General features: G+C 55.9%; 7 protein-coding genes across 7 annotated transcripts in view; 3 read left to right on the forward strand and 4 right to left on the reverse strand.

Moving 5' to 3' along the window:
* The window catches only part of DICSQDRAFT_181948 (uncharacterized protein), a gene marked incomplete at its 3' end in the record, with an annotated part of 4,060 nt that extends 1,918 nt beyond the window's left edge, over positions 1-2,142 (forward strand). The window contains exons 4-6 of the mRNA XM_007367755.1: positions 9-1,002; positions 1,057-1,241; positions 1,291-2,142. Of these exons, the coding sequence (XP_007367817.1) occupies positions 9-1,002; positions 1,057-1,241; positions 1,291-2,142 (2,031 nt within the window). The remainder of the gene's footprint in view (positions 1-8; positions 1,003-1,056; positions 1,242-1,290) is intronic.
* Positions 2,143-2,532: 390 nt separating this feature from the next.
* DICSQDRAFT_156285 (uncharacterized protein) lies at positions 2,533-8,056 on the reverse strand. The gene is made up of 12 exons (XM_007367756.1): positions 7,611-8,056; positions 7,380-7,559; positions 7,006-7,113; positions 6,718-6,955; positions 4,269-6,661; positions 3,908-4,215; positions 3,702-3,852; positions 3,495-3,648; positions 3,358-3,435; positions 3,150-3,302; positions 2,825-3,095; positions 2,533-2,771 (listed from the first exon to the last, which is right to left on the reverse strand). The coding sequence occupies exons 1-12, from the start codon at positions 7,941-7,943 to the stop codon at positions 2,582-2,584; spliced, it is 4,557 nt and encodes a 1,518-aa protein (XP_007367818.1). The 5' UTR covers positions 7,944-8,056; the 3' UTR covers positions 2,533-2,581.
* A 639-nt stretch (positions 8,057-8,695) lies between these two features.
* On the forward strand, positions 8,696-10,887 carry DICSQDRAFT_65039 (uncharacterized protein; the record flags this gene model as incomplete). The annotated part of the gene is made up of 4 exons (XM_007367757.1): positions 8,696-8,804; positions 8,865-8,934; positions 8,999-9,872; positions 9,955-10,887. The coding sequence occupies 4 exons, from the start codon at positions 8,696-8,698 to the stop codon at positions 10,885-10,887; spliced, it is 1,986 nt and encodes a 661-aa protein (XP_007367819.1).
* Positions 10,888-11,527: 640 nt separating this feature from the next.
* On the reverse strand, positions 11,528-14,611 carry DICSQDRAFT_138570 (uncharacterized protein). Its single transcript, XM_007367758.1, has 5 exons — positions 14,327-14,611; positions 14,251-14,305; positions 12,735-14,187; positions 12,496-12,680; positions 11,528-12,446 (listed from the first exon to the last, which is right to left on the reverse strand). The coding sequence occupies exons 1-5, from the start codon at positions 14,512-14,514 to the stop codon at positions 11,577-11,579; spliced, it is 2,751 nt and encodes a 916-aa protein (XP_007367820.1). The 5' UTR covers positions 14,515-14,611; the 3' UTR covers positions 11,528-11,576.
* Positions 14,612-16,444: 1,833 nt separating this feature from the next.
* DICSQDRAFT_172040 (uncharacterized protein) lies at positions 16,445-19,396 on the forward strand (the record flags this gene model as incomplete). Its single annotated transcript, XM_007367759.1, has 4 exons — positions 16,445-16,657; positions 16,714-18,259; positions 18,314-18,498; positions 18,548-19,396. 4 exons carry the CDS (start codon positions 16,445-16,447, stop codon positions 19,394-19,396), a joined length of 2,793 nt encoding a protein of 930 aa, XP_007367821.1.
* Positions 19,397-20,199: 803 nt separating this feature from the next.
* Positions 20,200-22,861, reverse strand: DICSQDRAFT_89307 (Pkinase-domain-containing protein). Its single transcript, XM_007367760.1, has 9 exons — positions 22,755-22,861; positions 22,672-22,699; positions 22,320-22,477; positions 22,046-22,172; positions 21,328-21,498; positions 21,090-21,256; positions 20,895-21,036; positions 20,805-20,841; positions 20,200-20,747 (listed from the first exon to the last, which is right to left on the reverse strand). Exons 1-9 carry the CDS (start codon positions 22,760-22,762, stop codon positions 20,698-20,700), a joined length of 888 nt encoding a protein of 295 aa, XP_007367822.1. The 5' UTR covers positions 22,763-22,861; the 3' UTR covers positions 20,200-20,697.
* A 1,557-nt stretch (positions 22,862-24,418) lies between these two features.
* On the reverse strand, positions 24,419-26,246 carry DICSQDRAFT_108837 (XPA-binding protein 1). Its single transcript, XM_007367761.1, has 6 exons — positions 25,787-26,246; positions 25,553-25,726; positions 25,218-25,437; positions 25,079-25,161; positions 24,788-24,993; positions 24,419-24,658 (listed from the first exon to the last, which is right to left on the reverse strand). The coding sequence occupies exons 1-6, from the start codon at positions 26,215-26,217 to the stop codon at positions 24,570-24,572; spliced, it is 1,203 nt and encodes a 400-aa protein (XP_007367823.1). The 5' UTR covers positions 26,218-26,246; the 3' UTR covers positions 24,419-24,569.
* Positions 26,247-26,413: the final 167 nt, after the last annotated feature.

Raw genomic sequence — 26,413 nt, forward strand, 5'->3', positions numbered from 1 at the left:
TCCTCTACGCATTCTCGAAGACGAGTCCGGAGCAACAGGGCGTCGACACCACGGCTGTTCCTTTGTCGAAGGACTCGTGTGGTTGGAAGCGGATGAATGCCCTGTCTTTCGCCCATAGCAACGACGTCAAAGAGCTGGAGCGAAAGATCACTGCCATTCCCAGCGATTTCCTTGGCCCTGCTGACGATCCTGGGAAATCTCCTCTCTTCGAGCATGGCCTACTGCACGACGACCCCACTGCGACGTGCAATCACCAGATCGATCACCCGCTCGACCCGGAACGCCCCGACATACGCCCTGTGTTTGAATACGTCCGTACGCTCTTTCATGAGTCGGTGTCCAAGGGCTGGCCTCGCTACAAGGTCACCGTCGATGGACGGGTCTACCTGATTGGGAAGCCGATCACGGACCCCTCTGGTCTGATTGGTCGTGGCACGCGAGGGTACGTCGCTGTGGAGTGGGAGACTCAACGCTTCGTCTTCCTGAAGGATGCGTGGAGGCCACATTATGTGGACCTCGAATACGAGGGCGAAATGCTTGAGAAGCTCAACAAGGCCAAGGTCTCCTATGTGCCCACTCTCGTCTGTCATGGCCGCGTCGGAGAGCAGGAAACGGAGGCGTCGGAGTATTCGCCCATCACTGGCCACAAGAAGTCCGACGCTCCTCACGACGAGGTGAAGGCCCCGGAACGAGACAAGTCGAAGCGACGCATTGCCGGCCTTCCTTCGAGGGCGAAGGGTTCGGACTCTGCTGTCAGGACTAAGCCATCCGTTCACGAGCCACGCCGCGGCGGTGCTAGCGAGCCTCTGAGGCCTAAACATCAACGCGATGATGACAAGGGGCCGAAACGCCCTCTTCTAGACAAGGAAGAGGAGGTCTACGACGGCATTGGTTTGCGTCACATGGAGCATTATAGGATAGTGGTTGCGGAGGTCTGCCTGGAAGTGACGTCTTTCCTGTATGGACAACAGCTGGCTCGCGTCATAATGCACTGCATCATTGGTGAGCAAACAGCTTTGTCTGTGTGAAGGGGCGCTCTAATACCTTTTGATGTAGGCCACCGGCAAGCTGTGGAAAGGTGCCGCATACTGCATCGCGATGTCAGCGCCGGAAACATCTTGATCCTGCCCACTATCAAGTCTGGGTGGATCTATTGGACTGGGATTCTGAGCGACTGGGAGCTCTCCAAGTTCCTTCCTGCGGACGAGGCAGAGCTCAAGGCTCGTCAGCCACATCGAACGGTACGTCGCCAACTCTGTCTAGGTCGTCTATTGGCTCATGTCGTATCAGGGCACTTGGTACTTCATGTCCATCCGCTCTCTCGCGTATCCTCATCGTCCACTTGGTATTCCTGACGAACTCGAATCCTTCCTCCACGTCATCATCTTCTTCGCCATACGCTTCATTTGCAGCAATTGCTCTTTGTCGGTAGTCCATAGCTTCATGGAGGACTACTTTGACGGGATGACTAATCAAGGGAGCAACCGGTATACGTGCAGCACGAGTAAGATCTCCACGATCCGCGAGGCTAGGCTCTGTCATGGCCATCTTAACATCGCCTTCATGGGCGGCGCAGACAAGCTCGGTAAAGACGACCAGCCGCTCGAGGGCGATGGGCACCCTCGTCATCCTCTCCGCGACTTGCTCGCCGACCTGCTCAAGCTCTTTCAAGCTCGTTATGCGGTTGAGGAGTGGGAGGCGAGCTCGGCCAGACTGGATGAGGCGAAAAAGGCGGTCCCGGAACCTTCGCCGCCCTCGCTGACGTCGACAGTTGCATCTCGAGATGGAGCCTATCAACGACCGCCTAGCGAATTTGGTGCTGATGACATCGAGCCAGAGGACGCTACCACGGTCGACGTGTTCTCTGGACCCACCAAGCCGAGCGACAAGACGTTTGAGGAAGCCAAGAAGCTCGACAGCCACCTTGCTGTGCTGCAAGTGTTCAAGCGTTATGTGGACAACCCTAGATTCGTCTGGCCTCTTGACGATAAGGTCAAGGACGGACTGGACGGATACCAACCTCCCGAATTCTTTGCGCAGGCGGCCAAGAAGGCTCGTCTGGTCACGCACTCCACCGTGACGCCGATGGCCACCATTCATGAAGGGGAGGAGGCGCGGATCCGTGCTCGTACTGATGCATGATGTGTTCCTGACCTGTCGAGACCGTTGAAGTAGATGAACGCGTACAAGAATAGTTTGTTTTTCTCATGTCAGCTAGCTTAGACATTCTCATGAATGTGATCGATCTGTAATGGATGTGGGGACCTTTGTCGTTTGTTGTCTGTTGTGAGTCCCTGCGTCACACGAGCCAAGTGTTGAGCGTTCACCGGGCAATTCTACCTGCGCGGATAAATGAATGTCGCGGGCACCGTCTTCAGGTCACCTCTGCAGCAGTGCGGCTATTGATGAGTTGTGGGGGACTGTCCACGGATGCGATCGCAACAGCAAAGACCTCGCGCAGCACGACCGCACTGCAAGCACAATGGAGACGGATTGCAATACAATGCAGAATGATATATATATAACCAAGATGCAAGATACAGAAATCGAAGACACGATCGATGGCCATTCCGCGGTGGACCTACTTATCATAGGTCTTGAGCACGTCTCGGGCGAGCGCGCGAAGCATTCCGACCGTGACGAGGGGCTTGTCACTCATATCCGTCGCGGCAGATATGCTTGGTGGGGGAGACGTCGAGGTGTCGTCTGCATACACGTCGATGATGCCATCATCTGAGGGCGAACGACGCACGCGTTTCGAGGATGTCGAGCTGAAACAATGCATGAGCGTCGTATTCAATAGGCACAGGGAACGAGAACGAACCCGTTGAGACGCGGATCGTCGCTAGACGCCCTGCGTTTCGGCGAAGGCCCGACTGACGATGACACGGAAGCACGGAGAGCGGCGTCGGCAGCAAGCTGGCGGAGCTTGTGGACTTGCCTGTTGATCGCACTTTCTGTCGCGCGTTGTGCTGCATCGACGACGTCTCTGGGGAACAGCATCGGCGCCGATGCGAACCTGTTTCCTAACAGGTCCTTGGCTGACGAGTACAGCAGGTCTGCGAGACCTTCCGAGAATGCACCAGTGGCGTACTCTGCAACTCATGTTAACATATTGAGGCCGCGGGACTGAAAGCGTAGACACTCACTCCGACCTGTTACTCCGGGTTGTGGGACGTCCTCAGGAATCTCGACGGTGACGTAGGATGGGGTGTCATTGAACAGGCTCAAGATGGCGCGCAACGCGCAGTTCAGGATGTCCCCGATGGCAGACATAACCTGGTTGTAGCGCACCCAGTTGACTGCCGAATGCTACATGAGAAACGATGCAGACTTGACTACGCGAGAAGAACGCACATTCGTCGTCAGGCCAGCAGGTATCCAACAAATCGGAGATGGCGGAATGTACTGGGTCTACGAAGAGGCTCCTAATGTCTAGATATGACACTGAATTGAGCGCGATATCCCCGACACTCCAACGGAAGAGGACATACCTCTCCAACCAAGAGGCACTGCTAATCGGTCCTCGACATCGAGCGGAGTAATATCGATGGTACTGGCGAACTTCTCATCCAGGTCCTTCACTGTAGTGGCCACCTTGAAGTAGGAGACGTGCTTGATGGTACCCTCCTTGACAAGCTTGTGCGTCTGCGCCGGTGATCAATTCGTATTGACGGGATAGAAGATTGAGCAGAACCTACCATGTCAACCAAGTCTCTTGTCTTCTCGCAGTCTTCGTTCTCGGACCAGGTGATTATAAGCAGGCACGGAATGTAACGTCTCTGATCAAGAGGAGGAAGGAATCCCAGCACGTCGCGGAGGCGCGCGCAATCATCTAGGACGCGGTATTTCCTAAGGTGCCAGATACTGTCAGCTCAGTCTCCATCAATATCTCGACTAGACACACTTCTCAATCTCGTCATCGGTCCCCTCGAGCGGTGTTCGCTCAAACACAATGAGTCCAGGGGACCCCGGCCCCTCTGGCTTCTTGAATGCCGGTATTGAGAACACGTTCTCTGAAACCCAGTACCCTGAAGCCGGCACATCTAACTTGCGCTCAATCCATACCGCAGTCTTGTCGTTCTCGGTATTCATGGACACCCAGAGGCACCAGTCGTCAAGCTCATCTCCAGGCTCCAGCCGCGCCTTCAGTCTGTCGAGCACAGCTTTACGGAAAGAGCCAGGCGCCCAACGCTTCTCATTCTCTTCGCGGTTCTGTACGCAACGATGAGTGACCATCTCGCTGGACGGACTGGTGAGGAACATACCTCCTGCAATCTCCTCGTAAGAGCCTCGTCTGTTAACGGACTTTGGAACTGTTTTGACCGCCTCCTCTTCGCTCGCCGCACCTGCGCCTCCCCTATGTCCGGCGGCATCGAGATCCTCCTCTTCTTCCCCAGCTCCTTCCCTCCCTCGCCTGCCCCCAAGCCTAAGCTCTTGATCGAGCTCCCGCTGAAGCTGGTCTGTAGCTCCGACTTGTGCACGCGGGTCTTGTACGCCTCGCTCCGCCTGATCGCCTCCTCCCACTCATGCTGCGCCTCCATCCGTGCCCGCCAGCGCGACCAGCACGAGCGCACGAGCGTGCTAGTGCGCAGGAACCTGGTTGCTTTGGTATCAAGGTCCGCTTGCGTCTCCTTCGCTTTGCCCTTGCCGTTCGCGCTGACTGAAGTTGAGGCTTTGGTTGGGGAGGGCGCGGAGTTGGAGATGCCGTTAGTCTGGATTTCGAGCACGGGCTTCAGGGCTGGGGGCGTCGTGGGCTTCGGCAGGGGAGGGCGCATTGTCGAGGTCGAAGGTTCTGAGGAGGGGACAGACTCGGCGATGTGAGACCGATACAAAGGTGACGGGCCTCCGCTTGCGGCAGGGGCAGTCTTGCCCGGGGTGGGCGTAGTGAGGTGTATGGGACTAAGAATTTCAGACGCGCTCGGGGTCGTCGGTAGCGTGAGCGAGGGGAAGTGCAGGAGCGATCTCTTGCGCGAGAGCGCGACATCCGACTGCTCTCCCAGTGATTGAGGTTGGGAATCCGGGTCGAACCACCTCGCGGTGGGGGTAGGGGGAAGGGCGATGTGGGGCGCCCTGCCGAGGGACGGGGGTCCCGCGGTGGGCGAAATTGGCGTGCGCGGCTCGGGCGCATTGCCTGGGGTTGGGGTGAATGTCATGCGGTCTTCCCTGAGCCGCGAGAAGGGAGACGATGAGCCCGGGAGGTCCCATAGCGACTTACGCCTTTCGGTGAAGCTGCGGGCAGGCGTTTGGGTTTGGTCGGGTAGGGACTGCTCAGGGGCGACGGGGGAGGAGGGCTCTGTTGGTACATCTGGTGGTATTGGCGGCAACGACTGCACAGGTGGTGATGTTGTTTGCGGTTGATGTGTAGGAAATAAAGGGATACTGAAGATGCTGCCGGATGGCTTCGCTGGCTCGCCCGCGGGGACAGCCGGAGTGGCAGGGAAGAGGTTCGTAGAGAAGATGGAAGATGGTTTCTCTACGACCGGTGCAGGCTGGGGAGGGGCAAAGCTCGACGATGCAACCCCCGAGCTGACCTGAGGCGGGACGAATGATGGGACAGAGGGATTGAGAGGGGCGCTCGCATTCCGGGGAGGGGTCCGTTCTGCGGCTTGAGGGGTGGTGTTCTGACTGGGGGCGGTGAACTGCCCCCCAAGATTCGGGGCCTCGGTCGCCCAAGTAGGCTGAGACGTCAGGGGAGGTGCAGCGCTCGCCCCGAAAACCGACTTTGGTGCGCTCCCGCCCCCGAAGATGGACCCTGGAGCAGGCGGTGTACCGGTAGGCACCGGGCCAAACGTCGTGCCTCCAAATACACTAGACTTAGTCGCGAGGTTCCCGAACGCCGACCCCGACAGCGATGGGGCGCTCGCCGACGTGGAAAATGCAGAGCCAGGCGAGCCAAACCCTGACGTAGTGCCAAAGGTGTTTGAAGTGGGCTTCGACGTTGCGAGCCCAGTGAATGCAGACGTGCCGGAGGACGAAGAGCCCACTGGGGCCGAGACGGAAGAGAAAACGTTTGTCGAAGGGCCTGCGGTCGGCGCCGGAGGTTGTGCACCGAAATTATTCGTCAGCCATTCGGTCGCGCTCTTCGTGACAGGGGGGACTGCATAGGCAGAAGGGGCAGGGACTGGTTGTTCGTCTTGCTCAGGCTCCTCATCCATGTCCGTAATTTCCTCCGTGGCTGACGCAGCGTCCTCGATGTACGCATGTCCTTCGTCGGCGGTCTCGAGCTGAGTATCATCGAGTGGCCTCGAGATGCCGTCGATGATCTCCGCAAGGGTGAGGTCCCCGCGGATGGCCTCAATGTCCTCTATCGTGTCCTTGCCAAATAGCCGCTCCATGATGCACGCAACGAGGTAGATCATCGCGACATTGTTTTGCTCCCGCAGTACCGCCGCGAGCTGTCCGAAGATGTGCATCGCTTCCTCATCCACGACGAGTCGTGAGGTCTTGGAGATCGGGGCGCTCTTTGCTTGGACGCGCAGGCGGAACTGCGTGGTGAGGTTGAAAACAGGATGGTTCCGGATCTCGTCAGGGATATCCTCGTGCCGCTCTCTCTGGTCGCGGATGTGGATGAGGCGGTGATACACGCGCATCTCGAGTTCAGTGGGGGATTGGTAGCGGCCCCGCTGGTCGTCGTAAAACTCCTTGAGACTCTGCAGCGCTGCAGGCATTTAGCGTCAGGGAGGACAGACGCTGCGATAACGCGAGTGGACATACTGAACATGAGTTGCTGTTCTTCGAGATGTAGGACGAACTTGGGGTTGTCTCGTTCGAGGTGAAGAGCGAGAATGTGGTAGCGGGCGCAGCGGTCGTGGCATTCGATCGCTATTGGACCCGTTTCATGTTGCATAGTGAAGTCGGCCCTAACAGCGCGCGAGCGGTCTCGTATGAAATCATGCGTTTCAGAGAATCCTTCTCGCATGAGAAGGTCGTGGAACAGGTAGTCAAGTGTTTTCTGGCTTTCGTGTCAGATCTCGTGCAACAGTCTCATGAGGGAAAGTAAACCTTCAACACCGGGGGTGGACGAAGATCCGAGGGAAGCGTCTTGTCGCCTGCCGCGCGCTCGTAAATCTTGACCGCGCGTCTGTGGTCTACACGCTTCGTGCCAGGTATCTTCGAGAGTATTAGTTCCGTATTGACAAAACCGAGGTGGCTTGTATTCAGAGGTCGAGTGGAATCATTCGAGCTCAAAACCATATTCCATTGCTTGGATCCGTGGGCCGTGTCCACCCAATCCGAACAGAGGTCAACTAAGAAAGCGTAGCATCAGACCTTCACAACACGGCGAGGAGATCGACACGCACCTGAATTGACCCAGCTCGACCTCCAAACCTTCAGCAGCCCCGGAGACAGCAAAACATGAACGACTATACACGTACGGTTTCCCACTTGTCCAGGTTGTTCTCGCGCTCTCTTCGGTACCGCTCGAACCTGGGGCACATGTCCATACACGTCCCGACCATGGTAATTGCGTCCTCCAGTCGCTTGGGTACGTTCGGATCGTCCATCTTCCCCTCCACGATCGCCTTCTTCCTTTCGATCTCACGCTGTCTCACCAGCTGCTGAAGGTGGTTAGACACGACGCGTCCGCTTCGCGGCTCCATACGCACCTCTTTGTAAAAAGCTTCCCGATCTTCGATGTGCTCCGGCTCCTCGATCTGAGGAAGTTCATCCTCATACGCACTCTCTGCACCGCTAACGCCTTCATCCTCCGTCGCACTGGCACCCTCGTCGTAGACGTCGGTGGGCACGGTCAAATGTGTACCGTGATGCGCGGGGGCGTGGCCGCGCCCACGACCTCTGCGACGTTGACTACCGCGCTCCCATCGCTCGCTGTCGGTGGCGTGTCCATTCTGGGAGTCAACTTGTCCTGCGACCCACTTCTTGTTTCTAGAGTGGGGTCGTCCACGGCTGGCGTCGGAGGCACCTTGTATGCGCATCATGACAGAGTATGTGGACCTTAGCAATCGTGCCTCAGTAGCTGATAGATGCGTCACAAGTCCACAGCCCGGTGAAGATGTAGGAGTTGAAGCAGAGCACAACGGAGAGACCGCCGCGGTCGCGGTCGAGGGAAAGGTACAGAAGCGCTCTCCACGCGCGAGGGTATTGCCCCATTTGGAAAGTGAGGATGCTGAGTCAGCAAGCGACACTACTCTGGGCGTCTCCTTCGCTTACGGACTTTACGCTACCCGTTGACGACCACGACGACCACGACGCTTTCCGCGACGGCGACACCGCTCGTTTCTGTATTATTGTCTACCCTTGTTACCTCTATTTAACTGCGCAGTGTCTGCGCGCATATACCCTGGCGTCGCGCTCGCACCCAACCGCAGACGCTCATGCATTCGGAGTCCGGAGACCCTGTTCCTCGAGATCTAGGTACGCCAAGTACTTCAGAATTACTTGTTACGGTCCATCGCGAAGCATACTTTCCAAATCTACGTTGGCGACTGTCCGAGGGAGCTTCGCGCGCATGTTCCAATAGGCGTGCTTGCCAACCCGTCCTCAGGGTCGCATTCGTACCGTGCGGACCCGGAAAACCCTCCCCAAGGAAATGGACAGGATGCAGGCCAGGATTATACGCTATCCTTTGTTTTTGTACGGATAAAATGTCTTTCTGACCGGCTTCCCTTCATCTCCTCTATGGAGTTCAAGGCAGTTTGTCCATCGTAGTTGAACCGCCCACCTTGCATGCATGCGCTCCGGAACTCATCAATCGCTTTTCACGCCAGTTGCTATATTCCATGCATCATTCCACAGAACACAAGGCAATATCATCGACTGGTCCCTCAAAGCAAGTGACGGTACGTCCTTAGAGCATCAACCCACCCGTAGTATGGACAAGTTGCTCATAGTCATGACAGATTTGGATCTTACGCATGTCGAGTTTAGTTCCCTGCCGAGCGGGCTACACCTCATAGAGCGGGATGTAATGTGAATTGGATCCCCGTACGCGCTCTCCATGTCTACTCATGACAGAGATTTCTGCTTCCTACAGATACTTCACGAAGGATGATTACCAAGGCGTATGCGTCTTCCGACGACGACAAACATCTGAACACGGCCATAGAGGCTTCCGCCTTTCCTCGCTGGGCATTCTCCTAGCCAAGTCCCCTCGAGCACGCCCATGGCGGCATGTAGCCGCCCTTAAGCGGCTTGTGAACTCTATCTATACTGCGCTCGACGATAGAGACACGATGGAGCCTACAGACGAGGATTGGGATCCCGCGCGCGAGTTTTTCGAGCAGCGCAAGGTGCGTCAGACCCTAGACGACAGCAGTGCAAGCACGAGTTCCAGCACTGGAAGCAACTGGCGAGGATGGGCCGCTGAGCTGGACGGGTCTCGGTCCGACTCTGCTCCCACCGTACACCTTCCTCACCTCCTCCGCATCCTTGGGCCCTCTTCTCTCACGTTATACAAGCATATACTCGGCCGACGACGTGTCCTTATCATCACTTTGCCCCCTGTTGAAGCCGCCTGCATTCTCTGCCAAGTCGCGGCTGATACGTGCTACGAAGAGCAAGTGAGCGAACTAGTCTCGACGATAGATCCAAGTGAGAACGAGGAGAGTGAGCCACGACGGTTGAAGGGCAAGAGCACCTCTGGCATCAAAGTTCTCGGCATGGTCACCCTCAATGATCTGGACAAGCTCGCGTTTGAGAGCAAGTCAGGCCGCGGTTGGATCGCGTGTACGACAGACTCTATCTTCCTCGACAAACCGTCATACTATGACCTCCTTATTGACCTACGTTCCGCCACGCCCAACACCCGGCCGGCATTCTACGTTGCGAAACCCGTCGACCAGCTCAACGGCCGAGGCCCCACCCACCGCCTCTCCAGCGTCCGCTTCACTTGGAGCGATGTCAGACTCGTACGTTCTCTTCACATCATCCCATCACTGCACACACGCTCACAGGCGAATCCCTAATCAATCAATCACCCTCGACGCAAAGTGGACCGAGCTCGACCGCCTCCTCCAGCTCGACTCCGAAAACGGCCACGACCTCTGCTGCGACCCCTCCCAGCACATCGGCAAGCCACGCAGCAGCACCAGCTCCACCTGGACCGATGTCTGGCGCGTCTACGAGGACGTGTGCGTCATGTGCGCCGGCCTCTGGATGGGCGCGTGGCGCAATGGCAACTTGGGCCCGTCCTATCCTGGCACTACCCCGCGTCGCTCGGCGAATTGGGGCACGGGCACGGGGAGCATCCGCCTGGAGGGCGACGACGAGCTCAACGCGCGCACACGCTCCGCCCCGTCCGTTCGTACGCTTGGCATGGGCATCGAGGGCCGGCCGTCGGGGAGCGGGAGCACGCTCAACGCGGGGAGGACGTCTCGCATGATGAGGAGGGCGAGCACAATGTCCGCGTGGACGTGGACGGGCATCAAGGGTGCGAACAACGCGAGCGACAACGACAATGATAACGATGCTACCGACACGCAGCCCGCGACGGAGGACGTTCCGGCGATGTTCATACCTGGAGAGCGCAGCAACCTTCCGGAGCGCGCCACCCCGGCGGACGCAGCCACAAGCGCGACGAGGGACAGGCAGGTGCTCACGACGCTCGCGCTGCTCGACACGTTTCATGCGCATACGACGGCGATATTGTCAAGGCTCGCGACGTTGCTCGAGACGCGTAAGCAGTGCAGCCCCTCGTCTTCGTCACGGAGGGAGCGGATAGTATTGGGAGGCGGGGAAGGTGTCCGAGAGGGCGGGGCAGTGATGCTGACGCCGAAGGATGTGATCTCATTCGAGCTCGGGCCGTTCAGCGGGTTAGATGCGCGGTTTGTGGAATGGCTGGGGGAGGAGTACGGGGGTGGGGTACGGGTGCTCGTCAAACGCGGGTGGAAGGATTTGGTTGGTCTCGTCTTCGGACTTGGTTGATGAGCCAGGTTCTACGTGGATGAGGGCGAGGCTCGGTTGTTATCTTAAGTATGAGGATGGCGGTCTAGTTCGCTACATTATTGATACCCTTCATTACTTCCATGCACATGTGCAGGTCTCGACGTGTACGACGTCTCAACGGGCCTACTGCACTACAGCTGCGATCTCTCCCCTCTGATACGGTCTCCCCATCGATGGCACTTTGCCGCGTGGACAAGCTGCTTCTGTTCCCTCGAGACTGAGCAGTCTTGACCACAATCAAGAATATTAGTCAACACATGAAAAAACAGTTCATCGTCTGCGCAAAATAGGCTTCGTCTAACCACAACGAGTTGGCACCAGTCTTGGGTTGGAAGTCTATCAGATTATGATTAGCATCGGCTACACCTGGGACGGACTCTTCTGACCCTTCAAAGATGACTATACTGAGGGCGCGGGAGTGTCGAGGGTAAATCAAACTAATGTGCTGAAGTTACTTGGTCCATCGCCTGATAGAATGTCCTTCACCGACCTTACGGCATCGACTGATTATGCGAAGGGACCACGCATGATGAACAGAATACCAAAGATGAGAAGGAGTTATCATCGCAGAAATTACAAGAGCTGGACACAGGTACGCTATCTGATGCGGGTGGGACCAGGAAGACAGAGCTTTCCACGTAAACAGCCACCATCCAGGCAGGACCGTTTCAGGAACCAGTGTGGGCACGGACTGGCTGCTCATCCACTTCGCGAATGGCGGGCATTGCAGTCTGCGTCGTGAGACGAGCCTTCTTGGCCTTCTTGAAGGGGTTGGGGGGTTCGTATTCTGCAAGTTGGTTGTCCACCTTATCGTCAAGGGGCCAGGCATAAGAAGAATCGTCCAAATACGTCTTAAACATATCCAGTACGGCGCTATGGCTGTCGAGCATCTCCGATTGCTTGAACGTCTCCTGGCTGGGCTTTCTGGGTTGGGCGGATGACGTCGCGACGGATTTCCATTTGTTTCCCGACGGCTTCCTATGGTCATGAGCAATAGCAGCAGGTGGTCGTATCTTTCGGCGTCCTGTGCTAGGTGACTGCGAGTCGGAAGATATAATGGACGCTAGCGAAGGCAGTGGGGGTGTAGTGTTCGCTACTTCCGCCTGAGAAACCACCCTGGCCATGCGAGCTTCCCACTCCTCGACCGCGTAACGAGCTTGAAAGAGGCTGAGCAGGTCGGCGAGCAAGTCGCGGAGAGGATGACGAGGCTGCCCATCGCCTTCGAGTGGCTGCTTATCCCCATCGAGCGTCTCTGAGCCAACCAGAAAGGCAATGTCAATATCACCGTGACAGAGCCTCGCCTCCTTGATCGTGGAGACCTTAGTCTTGCTGCACGTATACCGGTTGTCCCCTTGGTGAATAGCCCCGTCAAAGTAGTCCTCCACGAAGCTGTGGACCGCCAGCGGATCGCAGTTGCTACGTACATAGCATACGGCGAGGAAGACGATGACGTGAAGGAAGGATTCGAGTTCGTCAGGGATACCAAGTGGACGATGAGGATGTGCGAGAGAGCGGATGGACATGAAGTACCAGGTGCCCTGATGCGACATGAGTCAACGGACGACCTAGACAGATTTGGCAACGTACAGTTCGATGTGGCTGACGAGCCTTGGGCTTCTCACCACCCCTGGGAAAGCGTTTGGACAGTTCCCAATCGCTCAGAACTCCCTTCCAGAGACTCCATCCAGACTTGATCGTGGGCAGGATCAAGATATTCCCGGCGCTGACATCGCGGTGTAGTATACCGCATTTCTCGTATGCGTCTCCGTGGGCTGCGTCGGAAAGGCGTTAAAGCACCGCCTGAGCAGATGAAGTCGGATGCTTACCTTGAATGCAATCTAGAATGATGCGAGCCAGCTGTTCTCCGTACCTGAAGGCCGTCACGTCCAGACAGACCTCAGTCACTACTATTCTATAATGCTGCATATGACGCAAGCCAACGCCATCACAAACTTCCGCTTCCTCCCGAACGCGTTTCGTGCCTTTGCCACCCCGGTTGTCCTGAGGCTTCTGAGGCTCGCTGGTTTTTCCGCGTCGTGGCTTGCTTGACGTTGGCCTGGCCTCACCCGCAGAAACTGTACCCTTCGCCCTCGAGGAGAGGGGTGCTATCGGTCGCCCGCTTGCATTCACCTCTGCGTCGTCATCATCAGGACGGCCGGCGTCGGAGCGCTTGTGACCAGTGATCGGCGAATACTCCGACGTCTCCGTCTCTTGCTGCCCAACGGGGCCATGACAGATGAGAGTAGGGACACAGGAGACCCCGGCGTCGTTGAGCTTCTGAAGCATGTCGCCCTCGTATTCGAGGTCCACATAATGTGGCCTCCACGCATCCTTCAGGAAGACAAAGCGCTGAGTCTCCCACTCCACAGCGACGTACCCACGCGTGCCGCGACCAATCAGACCGGAGGGGTCCGTGATCGGCTTCCCAATCAGGTAGACCCGTCGATCGACGGCGACCTTGTAGCGAGGCCAGCCCTTGGGCAACGACTTGCGGAAGAGCGTGCGGACGTATTTAAACACAGGGCGTATGTCCGAGTCGGAGCGTTGCGGGTCGGGTGGGTGATCGGTCTGGTGATTGCACGTCGCAGTGGGGTCGTCGTGCAGTAGCCTACGTTCGAAGAGAGGAGATCTTCCAGGATCGTCAGCGGGGCCAAGGAAATCGTTGGGCATGGTGGACGGATCGATCTCTCCCTCCGTCTCGTTAACGTCGTGGAGATGTGCGAAAGACAGGGCATCCATCCGCTTCCAACCACACGAGTCCTTCGACAAAGGAACCGCCGTGGTGTCGACGCCCTGTTGTTCCGGACTCGTCTTCGAGAATGCGTAGAGGAACTGGAGGAGTCGCTTTGTGTCTTCCGCTGTCTCGACGTAATTCAGAGCTTCGGTGACGATGCAGCCGGAACGATCCCATCGGATAACGCGGAACTCGAGGCCGTTCACGAAGATCATGAACAGCGCGGTACGGTGTTGGTATGTGAAGACGCGTTCGGCATACGACATCAGCTGTCCCCTCACAAGGCGACGACTCTCCGCCTCGTTCTCTAATGTCTTGCCTGGATGATCGTCGAAGGCATCGAGGCTAGTACCTCCGCGCTTAAATTCGACGGAAAGCCGCTGCAGAGCCCAGTTCGGGACATCAGGCACTATGGAGTCCTTGTCGGCGTCCGAGATGAAGGAACCATCGATCTTGTACCGTTTATCGTCCGTCCCTTCAGAATTGTCCTCTGACAGGTTCAAGACGTGTCCAGGACAGAGACGGTGGTCCTTATCTATCTGTGCCTGTGATCGTCCAACGATGTTAACCTTGACTCGTTGAGCCACCGAGAACGACGTATCACGTACCCATGCCATCGAGATCATCTTCTCAGCCTTGACCTTAGACCCTTTCTTGGGCGCGGTCTCAGGCGCGGTCTCAGGCGCATTCTCAGGCGCGGTCTCTTGCTTTCGTGCACCTGGAGCTGTGTAGGCAGTCTTCAACGCAGTGGATATCTCGGCAATCTTCTCCTCGGGGAAGGCTTCATCGAACCCTTCGAGAGAAGGGAGGTAGGTCTTCATCAGTCGCTCGAAGTGGAGAAACACGGTGGTGTTCCGGCCGTCGGACATCATATGATCCCTGTCTGTGGTCGCGGACGAACGAACGGATAATCCAGGAATACGGTTATGGTCTCTGGTACGATTATGACGTAGGTTGGGAGGGGAAGAGTTGACACTAGGATTAGGGCGAAGTGAGTGAGGGGCCATTATGGATCGAGTAAGAGATAAGCCACCTGAAGCAGAGCAGGAGAAGAGGGCATTTGTACTCTGATCAGCGGGGATCCGAACGTCCTGCCCAAGGCCGTGAGGCGAAGCTGGCTGCGTCCAGATTCAGCCACGGTGATCAGACACTAAAGACAAGGATGCAATCGATAAGTCCACATATCCGATATGACGAACTATGATAGCTACCGTTTTATCTTGACTGACTCGACGTGAGATGAATAGTCAGACAGGACGACTCGCCACCGAAATGTACTTGGTTCGATTGCCTTATATGGGTGATCTACCCGGCACGTTCCGGCAAGGGCCTGGGCGAGGCTAAACTTACGGTGATCTCTGACATCTCTGCCCACCGCTCCCGCATAAGATAGACTTTCTGCTGGAGCTGACATTCATACTAGTACTACAGCGGAACCCAGCTGGTTCAGAAATGAGCGGTCTTTGATCGCTAGCACGCGTCTAAGGCGAGCGGCTTCCACGCAACGGCTTCGCCTACGTTGACTCCAGCTAAAAAGCCTCTCAGAGTCGTGTCGTGGTATGGCTCAGTTAATCGTAGAAGTTCAACCTATCTATGATCGAGCAAACATTTCGAATAGTATGGTCTCCAGGCTCCTCGACCCTTGACGATTCGTTCGGCGACTAACGTACAGAGTGCGGACTTGTCATTCAAGAAGGCCGAGAAGGCTTGTCTGACAGTGCAGTCCCCAAAGCCCCCCGCTAGGGAAGTCGACGATCCAGTACGTGTATCGGACAATGTGCATATGCTTAGTTCCTATACATTTCTGCAACGACAAAAACTTGGTAGATCCCGGCGGACGCAATAGAGCAATGCACTTCAGGTTTCCGTGCTCGACGTTTCGTAAGCAATGTCTATTATCCGTAAGTTGCACTCGCATACAGTTCCAGATATAAGAGTCATATATGTGCTGGAGAGATCGTGAGTTCCTGTGAAATGGGAGAACAGTTCCCTGTATTGGCACGCACTCACCCTTGCACTACCAGTCTTCAGTGGTCCAGGTCGAGAAGGCCTGTCGATATTTTCACATATAATCAATGCCGGGCACAATGGTATGTTTGCTTTTCTTTGTCCGAGAGGACTCAAAAAGGAATGAAGTACGGGGGTGGACGACCTTTCGGCCCAGCCTGAGGGCGTCTAATCTGCGGACTATGAAAACGACATATGTAGCCAGTATGGATGTCGCGCAATATTCTCTTTCTTCTAAAAGACTCGCAAACACCTCGATGTCAGCAACCTAGTATGCCACCTAGCAACCACCTACTCACAGCAAAGTGGGTATTGATGCAGTGCGGCGGTCTGTTCTGGGTGGACACCGATCATCCAGAAAAGGCAATCGAACCAAGCACTACATCTCGCGAATGGTGATGGCTCCATGACTCATACTTACCACGTCAAGTCAGTCAAGACAAAGCAGTAGCTACCATTGTTCCCGTATTTGGGTTTGTGGTTCCAGCAACTATCCCGTTTGTCTCTCAATACTGATCATCTTGGGTGCCACCAATGACAGCTTCGCCACGCGGCCTCGACCTAACCACCGCATCTCTGCCAGTACAAATACCCTCTACTCCCACGCCATCAGGTAAATCATCCCTTCCTTGAACCATCTGCATCATACATACCTCCTCACTAGGCCTCGCTCACGCCACCCCAATTTCGATATCAACTCTTCGCCTCCTAACCTACGCATCAACCGCGCTAGAGACCACAACTGTCTCCCTGGACTAGTCTTTCATCTGTTCGCAACCGCAACCAAAGACAATGATGGCGGACGTCCGGCGCACCACTTTTTTCTTGCGTTTTGAGCGACTGATGAAGACCTACCTCCCTTCCATCGATGGGTTCAATGAAGCCTTCTCCGAGGAGAATATGGCTGAGATCTCGTCTGTTTTGAAGAATGCGTGTGCACCTCCCGCCGCTGGTAGAAAAGGGAGCACGACAGATATGAGGGGGGAGGAGATTGTCTCGGCGGCATGGGTAAGTCATTCTCAGTGGTATGACGAGTCAAGGCTAACACCGTCGGGCAATCATAGGCAAGGATGGATAAGAAGCACAATCTTTGTCCGGGACACGTGTTGAATCTGTCAGAAGACAAATCCCAAGGAACGGACAAATTGCGGTACAAGATCGACGGCTCCTTCATCTCGGACGTCGACAAGGGCACTATCGTGCCTGGTGCCACGAACTGGGCTTTGCAGCGATTACCTGTCGAGTTCAAGCGCGGGGGCATGCACCTCGATGCCTTTGAGGATCGGTCAGGCAAGGATACGAAGGACGAGGAGGAGATGGAGGATGAGGAGGAGAAGGGGGACGAGGCAGAGACTCGTCGCTTTGTGAGGGGACAGCTGATGTCTCATGCCGAACGCGTCTTCACATATCAACACCGTACCGCGCTGTTCATGATCTTCGTGAATGGCCCCGAGTTCCGCGTTATCCGATGGGACCGTTCCGGCTGCATCGTCACCGAGGCTCTGAACTACGTCGAGACACTCGAACACACAAAGCGACTCCTTCACTTCCTCTACGCCTTCTCGAAAATGACACCGGAACAACAGGGCGTCGACACCACGGCGGTTCCTTTGTCGAAGGACTCGTGTGGTTGGAAGCGGATGGATGCCCTGTCTTTCGCCCATCGCCACGACGTCAAAGAGCTGGAGCGAAAGATCACTGCCATTCCCAGCGATTTCCTTGGCCCTGCTGACGATCCTGGGAAATCTCCTCTCTTCGAGCATGGCCTACTGCACGACGACCCTGCTGCGACGTGCAATTACCAGACTGATCACCCACCCCGCCCGAGATGCTCCGAGATACGGCCTGTGTTTGAATACGTCCGTACGCTCTTCCAACAGTCGGTGCCCAAGGGTTGGCCTCGCTACAAGGTGACCGTCGATGGACGGGTCTACCTGATCGGCAAGTCCATCACCCCCTCTTCCGGTCTGTTCGGTCGTGGCACGCGTGGGTACATTGCTCTGGAGTGGGAGACTCAACGCTTCGTCTTTTTGAAGGATACGTGGAGACCACATTATGTGGACCTTGAGCACGAGGGCGATATGCTCCAGAAGCTGAACACAGCGAAAGTTAGCTGTGTTCCTACTCTCGTCTGTCATGGCGCTGTCGGACAGCAGAAGACGGAGGCGTCGGAGTATTCGCCGATCACTGGCCACAAGAAGCCCGACGTGCAGGGGTCTGAGGCTCCTCACGACGAGGTGAAGGCCCCGGAACGAGACAAATCGAAGCGACACATTGCCAGCCTTCCCTCGAGGGCGAGGGGCTCGGACTCGGTTGTCAGGACTAAGTCATCCGTTAGCGAACCACGCCGCGGTGGCGCTAGCGAGCCTCTAAGGCCCAGCGACCAACGCGATGACAAGGCCGCTAGCGATGCCCAGAGGCCTGGAGACAAACGCGACGACAGAGGCACGAAACGGCCCCGCCTGGCTACGTCGGAAACGGATGCCTGCGACGGTGTCGGTTTGCCTCCCATGCAACATTATAGGATAGTGGTTGCGGAAGTCTGCTTGGAAGTGACGTCTTTCCTGTACGGACAACAGCTGGCTCGCGTCATAATGCACTGCATCATTGGTGAGCAAACAGCTTCGTCCGTGTGATGGGTAGTTCTCATACCTATCGATATAGCCCACTGGCAAGCTGTGGAAAGTTGCCATATACTGCACGGTGATGTCAGCGCAGGTAATATCTTGATCCTACCCACTATTAAGTCTGGGTGGATCTATTGGACTGGGATCCTGAGCGATTGGGAGCTCTCCAAGTTCCTTCCCGGGGACGAGGAAAAGCTCAAGGCTGGTCAAACACGTCGGGTGGTACGTTATCAGTCTTATCCAGGTGATCCACTGGCTCATGTCAAACCAGGGCACCTGGTACTTCATGTCCATTCGCTCTGTCGCGTATCCTCATCGTCCCCTTGGTATTCCTGATGAGCTCGAATCCTTCCTCCACGTCATCATCTTCCTCGCCATACGCTTCATACGCAGCAATTGCACTTTGTCGGTGGTCCATAGCTTCATCAATGACTACTTTGACGGGGTGACTAATCAAGGGAGAAACCGGTATACGTGTAGTGAGACTAAGATCTCCACGATCAAGCAGGCAAGGCTCCGTCACGGCAATGTCAAAATCGCCTTTATGGGCGGCGCAGAAAGGCTCGGTAAAGACGACCAGCCACTCGAGGGCGATGGGCACCCTCATCATCCTCTCCGCGACCTGCTCGCCGACCTGCTTAAGCTCTTTCAAGCTCGTTACGCGGTCGAGGAGTGGGAGGCTCGCTCGGCCCAAGTGGCTCGGGCGAAACAGACGGCCACGGCATCTCCGCTACCTTCGCTACTACCGACAGTTGCATCGCGAGATGGAGACTATCAACGACCGCCTAGCGAAATCCAGGCCCTGAACATCAAGCGATCGGGCGCCCGCAAGGCCAAAAAGGCCAACGTGTTGTCTGAACCCACCAAGCCAAGCGAGGAGACGTTCGAGGAAGCCGAGAAGCTCGACAGCCATGATGCTGTGCTGGAGGTGTTCGAGGACTATGTCAACAGTCCTGAAATCGTCTGGCCTCTTGACGATAAGGTTGAGGACGAACTGCAAGGGCACCAACACCCCGACCTATCTGCGAATGCCGAATGGGCTCGTTCGACTATGCAGTCCACAATGCTCCCGACTCGCAAAGTCGACGAACAGCCGATTCGTGCTCAAACTGATTCGTGAAAGGGTCCTAGCTTGTCGGGACACTCGAGGATGGTGGCTGCCTACGCGGATCGCTCTGTCTTTGTGATCCTTCTTACCTGTATCGGACAATGTACATATGCTTAGTCCCTGTGATTTTCTGCAATGAGGGAACCTTATGTGGTCACAGAGGACGCAGCAGACCAATGGGTTCAACGGTTTTCCGTGCTCAACGTGTCCAATCCAATGTCCATTGTCCGCAAAGTGCACTTGTCTACAGTGCCAGGTACAAGAGTCATATCTGTGCTGGCCGGATTGTGAAACACCTCCCTTGAGATGGGAGAACAGTTCTCCGTATCAGTGACACGCACTCATCCTCGCATTGCTAGTCCATAGTGGTCGGGATGATGTCCCGATGAAGGCCGCGTGTGAAGCCATTCGATACTTTCACATATACTTAACACCGGGGAACAATGGGATCGTTCTTTGGTCTTTGTATGAGGACTCGATATCGAATGAAGACTCAGAAGCGTCGATTTGGCACTGAGTACTGAGTCACAACCGGAGCGGGTAGTAGCAGGATTCTGCCGAGTCGGCACGTCCCGACCCACACGCAACGCTGCTAAGTACCTGATTGCACTGGAATTCATGGAACTCCCGACGTTGCAGAGCAAAAGGAACGCACGTCGCACACCACGCACCTTGCCTGAGGGCGACACAGCTACAGCGCTTCCGCAGGCAAGCGCCGGTAGGGAGACGCGCTCGAAAGGCGAACATTTGATACAATGACCGAAACACGGCGCCGGGCCAACAACTATGGAAGAGACGACATGTAGAGGGTAGCGGGGAGAGGGTGAAGGGTAGCGAGGGTAAATGGAGGGGACTATCATCGAAGGGCAAACGGACATGGTCATCAGGCGGCGAGCGGGCGGACATTGGGGGTCATCAAGCGGCTGAGCGAGCGGATATCGACGCGTTCGTAAACATGACAACGTGGGAAAACACACGGGGAACGTGACAGGAAACGTGGATGCCGAGTCGAGAGAGGGCGGCGTGCGGGACGTGAGAGAGACGGAGGGCGACGGGGTCGTGGCGTAGAAACACACAAGGTTTAGGGCAGTACAATATAGTGTATGAGGTGTATGGGTGTGTGTGAGTCGAACAACATTGCTTGACGAGAGGATTGAGAGATGCATGAGGACGTGAACGTGAACGAGAATGTGAACAAGGACAGGGGAACCTTGAAGTAACAAACGACAGGCACAAGAGCGAGACCAGATGGGACCGGGCAGAGTAGCATAGCGAAATGTATCGGGGATCAGGGGTGGCTGGGGGTCGAGGTGTCAGGCGGCGGCGAAGTCGCTGAAGTAGGGGTGGATAAGGGCACGCTTGGCTGCAAATTAGGGGTCAGCATGACATGGAGAACGATCGTCTAGGACACCGAACTCACCGGAGATACGCTTGGCGGTGTCGTACGTCAACATCAGCTACAGAGATCGGTCAGCAAGGGCAAGTCGAGACGGGGACGCAGAAAGCGTACCTTCAAGAGGTCGATGCCCTCGCTGTCTAATGTCGTAACGTGCTCGCGGAGGTCCTGCGCTGACCAATGCGGGAACGACGGTTTGTAGTCCGGCAGCTGGTGAACCCCCGGCCAGATCTCTTCGTTAGGTGTGCCAAGTACCCTAGAAGATGACGGAGATTAGACAAACCCACTAGCCACCCGCAAACGACCGACCTGAAGATCTTGAAGATCTGGTCAATCTCCGAGTCACCGGGGAAGAGCGGATGGCCGCGCATGCACATCTCGGCGAATATGCACCCAACGGACCACATGTCGATAGCCGTGGAGTAGTGTCGCGAGCCGAGCAGGACCTCGGGAGCGCGGTACCACAACGTGACGACCTGTGGAACGAAGTTCCTGACATTGAGCACGCAACTCAAAACACGACTACAATGACAGCACACGGACGTACTTCGTGAGTGTATGTCCTCATTGGGATACCGAAGGCGCGTGCGAGACCGAAGTCGGCGAGCTTGAGGTTGTCGTCCTTATCGATCAGCAGGTTTTGGGGCTTGAGGTCGCGGTGGAGGATGCGATGGGAATGGCAATAGAGCAGGCCTGATGTGAGTTGATGCGTAAATTTCTGCGGGCGGCCTGCTGTCAGCGCTCACGCCTCTGGGAGGGGAATAGCGGGGAAGTAACAATGTATCTACTAGCTCTGAACTCCGTGGGGTGGATGAGGCAGTACCGTAAGATAGCGCGCCATAACTCTCAAGCCCATGCGCTGAGCATATGGTGTAAACGCAAGTCGGGCTGTCGGGCGGCATCATGCATGGCGTGAGAAGGGACTCCCACCAACGGCAGAGCTTGATACTACAACCGAGGCCTCAGTATCGTAACCGGCGCAGGCCTGGGAGCATGCGCGGTAGTTGCGATGACCTCGGTGTGTGGATGTCGTTGTCCCGTGCTGTAGACTCCGCCCTTGTCGGTGACCCCTGCCCAAGTCACCTCGTGGGGGCCCAACGACGCAATCACGTGATATACGTGATATATACACAGTTGGCGCAGCGAACGCGTTGCGACGCGACGAAAGGGTTAAACACGCGTTTGACACGCGTCGATGTGAAGTGACAGAATTTTTTGTGCCCTTACGCGTCTCTGGATGGAGAGGGATGGGGCTTCGCACGCACCTTGACAATGTCCGGGGTGATGGGACGGCCAGACTTGTTGCCGTTCTCCATGTATCTCTTCAAGTCGACATCGAGGAACTCGAAGACAAGGTAGAGCTTCTGATCGGCGTGGACGATGTCGAGGAGCCTGTGTGATACCGAGACAAGACGCCGTCAGCGATCGAACGATCGAGGCGGATATAGAGGACAAGAGCACGTCTGGAAGACGCAGACAATAGCGGAGGGCCCCGAGAAGATGGCACGAGAAGAGCTCACGAGTGGAATGACCACTCACCGAACCACGTTGTCGTCCTTAAGCTCTTTGAGAAGGCTGATTTCCCGGATGGCCGTACTGGGAACACCTTCGTCTTCGGCTTCCAATCTAATCTTCTTAAGCGCCACGACCCTGTTTGTGTTGATGTCCCGAGCCTTGTAAACGACTCCGTAGGTTCCTGAGCAAAATAGTGGCAGAGGGGGTGGACGTGAGGAGCGGCAGGTGAGAGGGTGGATGGGCGGTACAGCGAGCATGGTGAGCCAAAGTGCGAGCAGACAGTGGAGTACGTCATCCACTCACCCTCGCCTGACGATGCCCATCAACATCGACCAGAAGAATGACCAGGTTTGCTGCGCGGAGGCTGCGTGGAGCACTCACCAACTTTCTCAATCTTCGAGTAGCTTTGCGTCATGGTCAGTCGAGGTCTCCCGCCACAATGTTCAACCACAATCTTACCGTTCCATATCTTGACGCGGTCGTGAGGATTCTTAGTGTACCTAGACGTGTCTTGAGGTCGTAGCGTGAAGACGAGAACGTGGAGCCTGTAGTGGACGAGGAGGTCGAGACGCTGCCGGCGGGAGGAGGACGAGATGGCAGGAGACTTTATACGCGCTTATGTAAGGAAAAGTGCATGACCGGAATAGGTAATGCCATGCGGTGCGGAGGGCAACCGACGACAATTGGGGAATGTTCAAAGTCAGTCAATCGGATTAAATTCCCTGTCAACATCACGTCGACGTCCTCGGACATCGATGCGGCCGGAGAGTGGCTGCAAGGACCGAGCCCATTAGAAGATGTGGCCGAATTCCGCTGTCCTATTCCCGCTCTCTGTGCATTTTTGTGGCGGTCGACGCCATCATTACTGCCTGTGATCAATTGCGCAGATCATTCCTCCAAGCCACCGCGGATAAAAGGAAGACATGGAACATCGAGGTATTGTAGATCGGCCCTGTTCTATGACTTTACGGAATCGTAGCCTTCTTCTGGTCCGTCTCGGCTTCTTGGCATGTAGTCTGTTCGCCTCGAACCCCTCCCTAAGTCCTCGCTCTTGTTGGTATCATTCTCTGACTCACTGTAACACAAGCAGGGATGGAATCCTGAGCCAGCTGAATACTAAGTTCCTGTGGTTGCATTGCATCCCTGGAACATTGCAAACATGCCTTGATTTCGAAGCACAGGCACAGCCCACACACGCAGGTGCCTTCGCAACGTACTTACGCAGTCCCCGGCGGGAAAGGATCGCCGGCTATCATCTGGGCCTGGGATTCATGCTGAGGCTCGTTATCAGTTCGCAGACGTCGCGATCATAAATATACACCCTCTTCTGCCAAACTGACAGCGAACATGCGTATCGACGCTGACCCTCCGGTAAAATCTAGTTCTCATAGCTTGAGGACAAAGGCCATACGGTATTTTTGTCAATAAGGAGGATGCGTAATCAGCCACCAAAAGTCCGTCCCATGCCTCGACATTCTATGCTGAGCCAAACGCTTTATTTCTGGAGCCGTTTTGGCTAGCGATCGCGCGGAGCGCTGCCACTGGAGTCAGTTGAAGGAAGTGCAAGGGGCGGTCTGATTCAGCCTGCCAACGGCTCTGCATAATGATGTCCTTAGGCGGTAAAGCGGCATGCGGTAGGTACCCTGGGACTAATAGTCTCTTGAGTTCTTCTATCGGGGTGGTCAAGATCGATCACGAGCCTGAAGTGCAGGGTGGACAGGGGACTCATCGCTTGCATGTAACTACTATTCTCGGACGGCATGGAATATTCTTCAGTACCTTAGGCAAGTGTAAAGACGATCTGCTTTCCCCACTCCGTATTCACTAGACCACATTCGCATCACCGGCTATCTCCATGCATGCAAGGTGAGAGCATTACCGCAGCATGTCACACGACCTTCCTACACCTGGTGCGTTCCAGCGAGCCTCCGGTGCGTTCAGATTGAAGTAGCTATATGTGCTTACCTCTCAATCACGAGCCTCAAGGAGAAGCGGCATGCACAGACACTTCATGAGAATGTTGCCATGCACGCCCAACCCGAGGCCGTGGAGCTCGGACTCCGGAGCTTTTTCAAATTGCTGCGTGGGATGCTGCTAGTGATGGTAGAAGCGGCGCTGGCGTGGGCAATTCGGAACGCCTTACTTATACGCTACAGGTGGCTAAACGTGCGTAGTGACACGATACGAGTCTGCGCGGAGGATATGCACCTACTGTCCTGCCCTTCTACCTTCAAAGAACCTCTAACACGGATCCTCGACGGCCGAATGGGATTGTCAGCCGGGGCGAGGCCACGCCAGCCCCTGATCGGACCGCGGCCGCATGCGCGTTACGTCGATATACTGTCCATGCCATACATCCTCACCTGATCACGCAGGTCGGGAAGTCAGCGCTCCGGGTTCGTATCACCAGACAGTCAAGTGCAGGAAGGGATGGGCGGGGGAAGGGGGGATGCGAGCACAAGAAGATATGAAGAGGCGAAGAGAACACGTACTGCGGTCAATGATGTTGACATCCAGGTCGTAGTCGTCATCCTCCTCTTCTGCGGTGGGATCCCACTTGTCTGCTTGGGCGGCGGCGGGGTTCTGCTCGTGGTCGACGGCGAGGTCCTTCATAAAGCGGGAGAGCGAGTCTTCTTTCATTGCGTTGAGGGATTTATCGCGGGACTCGCGGGCACGTTGAAGTTCCGGGAGGTACTCCCTAGTCGGTATAGCGCGTGGTGATGGGTGAAGCGTAAGATGAACTGTCAGTGATGTATGGTGTTAATGCGGGTGGATTCGCCTACCTTTCGTATTCGGCGCGAGACGCGTCCACGGCTTCGAAGAACTCTTTTACCCCTGCCCCTGTCATACTGGACACACCAACCGCCTGCGAATCGAGGCTTGTGAGCTATTCCACGTGGGTCAGAAGGGTACGCTACGCACCGTCAGGTGCTTGTAAAACTCGTCTAGCACAAGACTCATACTGTTCATGAGGCTGTTCATGTACGTAGGTTCGCCCTCGTCGTCCGTCGTGCCCTGGTGTGACGCGAGAGCGGCCTGGAACGCCTCAAAGTCCTGCATCCACTCGACGGCGAAATCATGGGGCCGGACATCCGTCTTGTTGAACACAAGGATGAATGGCAATTTTGTTTTGTACAGGATACTATGGATTTGCGTGAGTAACCAGCATGCCGTTTACGGTATAGCATGGCGCCCGGGACGAGTCGTCGCCGGAGGGGACCATGTGGGTCGTTCTACGAGACGGCCAGTCCACTCACCTGCAGGCGTAGAGCATGTTTGACATGAACGTTGCTGGGGCGGTTGTGCGGGGTGTGTCGATGATGTAGGCGACAACGGTGGGCAAGGACGATGCTACGGCGTCCGTGATAATCGCCCCGGATGCAGACCACGTAAAAATCTCTATCTGCCCTGGAGTGTCCAGGATCACATAGCTACAGGAGGTGTAAGTGAGCAATTACGTCAGCCTCTGAACATGATGGATGGAAGCATACTCGACTGTGTCTGCTCGTTTCTCGACGATTTCGAGCACTTGATCGAACTTGGTCGTGAAAAGGTTGAGCGCGGTAAGGATGCCACCGTTGGGGCCGAGGTTGTACCTAGGAAGACGGTGCCGATCGGGGTCATTAACCACTCTAGATGTCCGGAGAAGAAGCACGATTGAGACACACTCCTTCATCACTTTATGGTAGTCGACCGTATCCCGGATGTCAATATTAGCCTCATATGGTGTGCTTGCGACTGCAGGATCGAGATTGAGGACGTATGGCGGCGATGGTGGGTCTTGCGAGTGCAGGTACGAGTTAATCCTCTGCACGAATGTGGATTTTCCGGCTCCCGCCATCCCAATCGTGATAATCACGGTCGGTTTCTTTTTGTCAGCAGGTGCTGAAGATGGGCCTGCTGTAAGTTTTTCCGGCTCCATATCGGCCTAGATAGTGGCACACGAGAAAGGATAGCGGCGCAAGGTTTTCTGCGCCGCTCGTAAGCCCGTGGAGACGGAAAAGGCAGGTGTCACACGTTACATCACATATGGTCACATCATATAGGCTCCGACGGAGCCGAGAGCCCTGTTCCAGACGATTATCATCTCGACACCGACCACGACGCCTACACACTTT

Source organism: Dichomitus squalens (genome assembly GCF_000275845.1).
Source record: "Dichomitus squalens LYAD-421 SS1 unplaced genomic scaffold DICSQscaffold_28, whole genome shotgun sequence".
Taxonomy (NCBI): Eukaryota; Fungi; Basidiomycota; class Agaricomycetes; order Polyporales; family Polyporaceae; genus Dichomitus; species Dichomitus squalens.

Coding starts and splice junctions, on each gene's coding strand:
- DICSQDRAFT_156285 (XM_007367756.1), bottom strand. CDS start 7,943: ATGATGCGCATACAAGGTGCCTCCGACGCCAGCCGTGGACGACCCCAC. Junction 6,956..7,005: donor GTCCACCCCCGGTGTTGAAG/GTTTACTTTCCC, acceptor CACGAAAGCCAG/AAAACACTTGACTACCTGTT. Junction 6,662..6,717: donor AGAACAGCAACTCATGTTCA/GTATGTCCACTC, acceptor AAATGCCTGCAG/CGCTGCAGAGTCTCAAGGAG.
- DICSQDRAFT_138570 (XM_007367758.1), bottom strand. CDS start 14,514: ATGATGTCCGACGGCCGGAACACCACCGTGTTTCTCCACTTCGAGCGA. Junction 12,681..12,734: donor CATTCTAGATTGCATTCAAG/GTAAGCATCCGA, acceptor TTTCCGACGCAG/CCCACGGAGACGCATACGAG. Junction 12,447..12,495: donor CTCGTCAGCCACATCGAACT/GTACGTTGCCAA, acceptor ATGTCGCATCAG/GGCACCTGGTACTTCATGTC.
- DICSQDRAFT_89307 (XM_007367760.1), bottom strand. Junction 22,173..22,319: donor AAGGACGACAACGTGGTTCG/GTGAGTGGTCAT, acceptor GGTATCACACAG/GCTCCTCGACATCGTCCACG. Junction 21,499..22,045: donor TCACCCCGGACATTGTCAAG/GTGCGTGCGAAG, acceptor GGCCGCCCGCAG/AAATTTACGCATCAACTCAC.
- DICSQDRAFT_108837 (XM_007367761.1), bottom strand. CDS start 26,217: ATGGAGCCGGAAAAACTTACAGCAGGCCCATCTTCAGCACCTGCTGAC. Junction 24,994..25,078: donor TCTCGCGCCGAATACGAAAG/GTAGGCGAATCC, acceptor TATACCGACTAG/GGAGTACCTCCCGGAACTTC. Junction 24,659..24,787: donor TGTCAACATCATTGACCGCA/GTACGTGTTCTC, acceptor CTGCGTGATCAG/GTGAGGATGTATGGCATGGA.